At 30.1% G+C, this 7493-nt stretch overlaps 1 protein-coding gene and 1 pseudogene across 1 annotated transcript; both read left to right on the forward strand.

Annotated features, from left to right (window-relative positions):
• Positions 1-1357: 1357 nt before the first annotated feature.
• Positions 1358-3686, forward strand: LOC126736100 (innexin inx2). Its single transcript, XM_050440312.1, has one exon. The coding sequence runs from the start codon at positions 1527-1529 to the stop codon at positions 2613-2615; it is 1089 nt and encodes a 362-aa protein (XP_050296269.1). The 5' UTR covers positions 1358-1526; the 3' UTR covers positions 2616-3686.
• Positions 3687-5088: 1402 nt separating this feature from the next.
• Positions 5089-5634, forward strand: LOC126736173 (innexin inx2-like; annotated as a pseudogene).
• The last annotated feature ends 1859 nt before the right edge of the window (positions 5635-7493 follow it).

Raw genomic sequence — 7493 nt, forward strand, 5'->3', positions numbered from 1 at the left:
AAATACCATATCATAATATTAAACTTTAAACTTTTAATGTCATCAGCATCTGCCTACGTACCTCTCCATTAATAATAAAGTGCCTTTGTCTGAAAATAGCATCCAGTTTAAAAGTATTTGACCATTATCAATTAAATGCATCATAGTTTTGCAAAATTCTAATCTACGATCTAACTCCAGTAATTTCTGACTTCATTTTGAGTTCCCATCCGGTTTCCAAATCCAAACCTAAGAATTTCGATTTTTAAACTTTCTGTTAAGTACGACAATTTAAAAGATTTCTAAACGCAGGAAAAAAATTTTAGTATACTGAAATATTTTTTTCAAGAGTGCTAGCGATTTTGTTCCAGTTCTAGTCCCCACCCTGTATCTTGATATATATATAAAATTTCAAAATTTTATATAACCGCATTCAAAAGATTAGAGGGACGATTAAGATCCATACTGTATAATAGTTCTTTATTAAATTTAATGATTCTCAAATAATAATTTATGACGGACTGCTTTAAATATTTTAGTTAAATTCATGTCCAACCTTTTTTTATCAAAACTTATACCAGCTTGAAACTGATTTTGCAACAGAGATATTTACTTGGTACTAAAAAAGCATTTCATAATTTTAATGTTAACTTTTGTAAAATATTTTTTTTCCGCACCAAAAAATCCTTCAAATCCGGCAAATGAATTTTTACTTTGTTGATTTTTTTCAGATTTGTTACTTCAACCAATTCGTAAAGGAAAAGGAAAAAAATTACCTTTTTTTTCATATTTTCTTGTCCCTCACGAGATAATTTATTTTTATAATAAAGGGCTTTTTCATTTATTCTTCTCATTAACAGAGTGGAGAATCCCTTGTGCCATACTCTTACTGTAAAATTTCAAAAATAAATTCATTTTACGTAATTAAAAAAACCCATCTTTAAATCATTAATAATACAAAAGCCATTTATAAGCAATTTGGTTCTTCCGAACCGACTCAACGTCAGCTAAAATTAACAGTGCCCATAAACACGCATTCGAACGCGCTGCGTGCATCCATACATAAACAAAAAACGCGTTTATTTATTTATTCTTAAGGAGCCAAAAAAACAACACTATATGGACTTCTGTTCGCTGATGGTTACGTGCAGCAATACGCTCGGAGCTTTCTACCTCTCGCCCAAGAAGAAGGAATACGTAACATCAATTTTAAAGGGCCACTACCTAGGGGGCCTTAAAACTTCTTTTCGTCAATCTCGTTCCCAGGTCCCTCGACACGAGGCTCGTCTTCCGATAGAGGGGGCCCAATCCGACCGACTGGTCTTTTCTCTCCCCGCCTCTGCCCCTCTAACCTCGCGCAGCCCGACCGAGCAGCGTTCACCGATCTCCAGTTCTCCGCTGATACAGTTGCTGCTTCGAGCGCAGTACTTTAAAATACACAGTAGGTGAAATTACGTTGCCGTTGTTCGAACGCACATTAATTAAGTTCGATAAGTTGACCTCCTTTAATTAGTGAGTGGTAGTGATTAGAGTAGTGAATCTTCGCGATGTTTGACGTGTTCGGCTCCGTCAAGGGGCTGCTAAAAATCGATGCCGTATGTATCGACAACAACATTTTTCGTTTGCATTATAAGGCGACCGTAATAATACTGGTGGCCTTTTCTTTGTTGGTTACCAGTAGACAATATATTGGAGATCCCATAGACTGTATTGTTGATGAAATCCCTCTGAATGTTATGGATACGTATTGTTGGATTTATTCCACGTTCACGATTCCAAATAGGCTGGCGGGACGCGTCGGAATGGACATGGTGCAGCCAGGGGTGGCGAGTCACGTGGACGGAAAGGACGAAGTTAAATACCATAAATACTATCAGTGGGTATGTTTTGTGCTATTTTTCCAAGCCATTCTCTTTTACGTGCCAAGGTATCTGTGGAAAACTTGGGAGGGTGGCAGAATAAAAATGCTTGTTCTAGACTTAAACTGCCCTATTGTCAACGACGAATGCAAATCTGACAGAAAAAAGCTTCTTATCGACTATTTTACTACGAACTTGAACATGCAAAACTTCTATGCTTTTCGTTTCTTCATCTGTGAGGTTCTGAACTTTGCCAACGTAGTAGGACAAATATTCTTCATGGACTTCTTCTTGGATGGTGAATTCAGCACATATGGAAGCGACGTATTGCGTTTCACTGAAATGGAACCTGAAGAGCGCGAAGATCCTATGGCAAGGGTGTTTCCTAAGGTAACCAAATGTACTTTCCACAAATACGGTCCTTCAGGAACCGTGCAGAAACTGGACGGGCTCTGCGTTTTGCCACTTAACATCGTCAATGAGAAAATCTACGTCTTTCTCTGGTTTTGGTTTATCATTTTGAGTATTCTTTCTGGAATCTCTCTTGTATACCGTATTTGCGTCATTATGGGGCCCAAGCTTAGGCTTTATTTACTAAGAGCACGCTGCCGCATCGCTGGACAGAAGGAAATCGAAACGATATCAGATAATTGCGAAATCGGTGATTGGTTTATCTTGTACCAACTTGGCAAAAACATTGACCCTCTGATCTTCAAAGAAATCATAGGCGACCTGGCAAAAAAGATGCCTTCTAAACCTAAGGATATTAATGTGTAAGAAACGTTGAAATTTTTTTAACGGACTTTTATTAAGCAAAAGAGCCGCTTAGAGAATTTCGACACAGTGCCTTAATTAAACACGAAGTCCTATTATTTGACGCGATCATGTGTGCATGTGAGGACCAATTGAAAAGCTCTGTGATGACAGAAAAGACTGTTCTTTTACTACAAATTTTTATAGACGTTAGTGATAAATAAATTCCTTTTTCCACTATTATATAACGCATAGGTTGCAGCTCAAATGGTCATTCCAGACAATTATGTAAAAGATATACTGCCAATTTTGTTTTTTTAATTGAAGAAAATGTTTAGCATACTATTATTAAAAAAATGGGATTTTACTTATAATTCTAAAGAGTTTTAGGTACACGACTGATTTTTTTAAAATCCCGTTGTGGGATATCATTGTATAAAACAAAAACCTTATTGATTATAAGTAAAAAAACATTTTTTATGTAATTTTAAGGATATTAAATAGATATTCTAAATTATTGTCGCATAATCGAGTAAAATGGAGTGCATTTAAACGAAATAAGCAATAGAGAGACGGTTTTCGCCTTCTAAGCATTGAAAGGGATTACAATTAAAATAAAAGACATCTTTCGTACCTGTATATTTTTTATATCGTATTTGTTTTATGATTATAATATACATATAGGTATTGGGGCAATATAGGCGAAATCCTATTCTCTGTGATAGATCTGATACGATTTACTCGTATCATTCTAGCATAAATTAAGTAAAGTTTGTGTAAAAGTTTTATTATGTCATCTATGACATAACTTGACCCTTAAATGAATTTTACTAGAATAAAAATAAATGTAAAAATAAGAATTGTGATTATTAGTTTAGGTTTAATATAATTGGTAACTTCCATACTTAGTTTTAAATTTTTTTTCAGAATAAGATATTTATGAGTATATTCGGACTTAATAAATCATATACAATAGGAATGTTTGTGTGTTCAAATTGTGTTTTATATGATGAGCCAAATGTGCCTTCTAAATTGTATTGTATACATATAATTTTATTTTTAAAATAAAAATAAAATAGTTTATTGAAAAGATTTGATTTGGCATTTTATTTTCGTTACCCTTTTAATTTTATACAAGGTGCTTAAAATTAATTCATTTTAAGATTTTTTTAAATAACTTAGATTAAACATGTTTAACTATAAGATTGATTTCTTAACAGAAAACATTTTTACATATATATATATTTTTTTAAATTTATAGTAGAGACTATGTTCTTTTTTATATTTGAAAAATAAAAATAGTATTAACAAACATGTTCTCAATAATTGAATTATTAATAAATCTAATCAAATACTAATAAAAGTAATCAATTACATTCCTCTAAACAATACCAGCGTTTTAAAATATTTGAAAAACTATTAAATTTACGATTTTCATTAAGAAAATTTTATACACTGATTTCGAAAAACTCCAGTCCTATTTTAATCCGTTTAATTTTTTTTATTTAAATTTGTCATTTAAATTCTTTTTATTTTGATTATCCATCAAATTATTTTTTTTATATTAATAATTCTAATTTCTTTTACTACCCTATTTATTTTTCTTTCAAATAAACCAAAAGCAAAGAAATCGGGTTGAAAGAACTCGACCATTATCTCAAAGAGACCTACGAAGTAAAGAAAAAATAAAAATGCTAAGTCTCGATCTCAAAATATTTTTTATATTTCGAAGGTTAAATGTTTCGCTTAAAATAAAGCATCATCAGATCTTATAAACTAGTAATAACTCTCACGAGATGACCTGCTTAGCGAGCACTGATTTTGAAAATCGACAGCCCTATTTTAACACATTTAATTTTTTTATTTACAAATTTTTCAATTAAATTCTTTTTATTTTGATACCCCATTAAATTAGTTTTTTTATGCCATAAATTTTAACTTCATTTACTGACCTGCTTATTTTTATTAAATAAACCAAAAACAAAAAAATCGGAGCCAACTGGAAACAAATAACCTGAAATATATTTTTTTTTCTTTGTCAAAAATGTATTATAAAAAAAATTTAGTAGATCGTCTGTCAAAAAAAAATACATCTTTAAGTTGATTTTGCCATGTACAGTGTGTTTACAAAAAGTTAAACAATTTTTTTGCCTGAAATGACGGCACCAACGTCTAATTTTCATCCCTAAATTATTTTAAATTTCGAAAGTTGCCATTATGCAACAACTTGCTGGTTATAATTACTTAAATTGTTTTTTACTATACTGTATATTTTTTGTTTAATAATATTGTCGTATCTTTTTTGCAACTTGACTTATTTTCATGAAAATTAAACCAATTTAGACAGATATATTGGACTGGACAATATATTGGATATCCCATAAACTATATTGTTTATTGGATATCCCATAAACTATATTGTTGATGAAATCCCTCTGAATGTTATGGATACGAACTGTTGGATTTATTCCACGTTCATGACACACACACGTTCTATTTTACCACGAACTTGAACATGCAAAACTTCTATGCTTTTCGTTTCTTCATCTGTGAGGTTCTGAACTTTGCCAACGTAGTAGGACAAATATTTTTAATGGACTTCTTCTTGGATGATGAATTCAGCACATATAGAAGCGACGAACTGAAATGGAACCTGAAGAGCCCGAAGATCCTATGGGTGTTTCCTAAGGTAACCAAATGTATTTTCCGCAAATACGGTTCATCAGGAATCGTGCAGAAACTAGACTGGCTCTGCGTTTTACCACTAAACATCGTCAATGAGAAAATCTACTGTTTTCTCTGGTTCTGGTTTATCATTTTGAGTATTCTTTCTGGCATCTCTCTTGTCTACCGTATTTGCGTCATTATGGGGTCCAAGCTGAGGATTTATTTACCTAGAGCACGCTGCCGCATGGCTGGACGGAAGGAAATCGAAGCGATATCAAATAATTGTAAAATCGATTGGTTTATTATTATATCACGCATAGATTGCAGCTCAAATGGTCATTTCAGACAGTTATGTATAAGATATACTGCCAGTTAATTTTTTCTCAATTAACGAAAATGTTTAGCATACTGTGATTTAAAAAAAGTGTATTTTATTTATAATTTTAAAGTGTTAAATTGTATAAAGCTAAACCCTTATTAATTATAAGTAAAAAAACATTTTTGATGTAATTTTAAGGATATTAAGTAGATATTCAAAATTTGTCGGATAGTTGAGTAAAATGGAGTGCATTTATACGAAATAAGCAAGAGAGACGTTTTTCGCCTTTTTAGTATTGAATAAAAAGGATAATTACAATTTAAAAAAAAAGTCAACTTTCGTACCTGTATTTTTCTATATCTTATTTGTTTTATGATTATAATATACATATAGGTATTAGGGCAATATAGGCGAAATCCTATTTTCTGTGATAGATCTGATACGGTTTATTTTGATCATTCTAGCATAAATTAAGTAAAGTTTGTGTAAAAGTTTTATTATGTCATCTATGGCATAACTTAATCCTTTTATGTAAAAATAAGAATTGTGATTATTAGTAACTTCTACACTTAGTTTTACAGTTTTTTCAGAATAACATATTTATTAGTATATTCGGTCATATGAAATATATAATATACAATCGAATTTTTTTTTATTCCTAAGTAGAAGTCCATTCTTAAAAAGTGGAGTGGCTATATTATAGCGGGTTGGAAAGGGCGGAAAGACTTTTATCCACAAGTGAAAATGCCAATCTCTTGTCAAGAGTTATGCATTTCCATGAGTTCACTCATCATATTCAGACTCTGAAAAGAAAATTTATTTTTTCTCTTCAGAAAACAAGAAACAAGAAACAAGAAAGTTTTATTTGTAATTTCGTTAATTTTTGTTGTACCTTTTAATTTTAACTTACTGTTTGTTATTTTAATGTGTTTCTCTGAAAAGAAAAAATAAATTTTAGATTCTGATGATGATGAGTGAACTCATCGAAATGCATAACTCTTGACAAAAGATTAGCATTTTCACTTGTGGAGAAAAGTCTTCTCGCCCTTCCTAACCCGTTATACAATAGAAATGTTTGTGTGTTTTAATTGTGTTTTATATGATAAGCCAAATGTGTCTTCTAAATTATATTGGATACATATAACTTTATTTTTTAAATAAAAAAAATAGTTTATTGAAAATAATTAATTCATTTTAACATTTTTTTGTTAAAATGAATGAACTGGGATTGTCTAATAAACAGTGAATTCTTCACATAAAACATGTATACGATATTTTTTTTTAATGTTCTCTTTTATATTCTAAAAATAGAAATAGTACTTAATAAACATGTTATCAATTAATGAATGAATAAATCTAATTATCAATTGTCAATAAAAGTAATCAATTATATTCCTCTTAAGGATACCAGACTTTTAAAGTATTTGAAAAATTAGAAAATTTATGATTTGCATTAAGACACTGATTTCGAAAAACTCTCGGCCCTATTTTAACGTAATTAATTTTTTTATGTAAGAATTTTTCATCTATTTTATTTTTAAAATAAAAATTCAATAGTTAATTGAATAGGTTTGATTTGACATTTTATGTTCATTCCCCTGTTTCTTTTATACAAAGTGCTCAAAATTAATTCATTTTACGATTTTGTTTTTTTTTATTTGGATTTACCAAGTTTACCTACACAATGAATTTTCTACAGAAAACATTGTGTACATTTTTATTTTTTTTTTAAATTTGTAATAAAAATAATATAATTAAATTTATATGTACTTTTTTTAGATTTTAAAGGGTTATTAAATTATAAGATTTCCGATTTTCGTTAAGACAATTATACATAGTGATTTCAAACATTTCCCAGCTCTATTTAAACCTACTTAGTTTTTTTTATTTTAATTATCTACTAACTTCATTTATTA

The sequence above is a fragment of the Anthonomus grandis genome, chromosome 5 (genome assembly GCF_022605725.1).
Source record: "Anthonomus grandis grandis chromosome 5, icAntGran1.3, whole genome shotgun sequence".
In the NCBI taxonomy this organism is placed as follows: domain Eukaryota; kingdom Metazoa; phylum Arthropoda; class Insecta; order Coleoptera; family Curculionidae; genus Anthonomus; species Anthonomus grandis.

Bases quoted from the DNA above. Each gene is read 5' to 3' on its own strand.
- LOC126736100 (XM_050440312.1), top strand. From the start codon at position 1,527: ATGTTTGACGTGTTCGGCTCCGTCAAGGGGCTGCTAAAAATCGATGCC.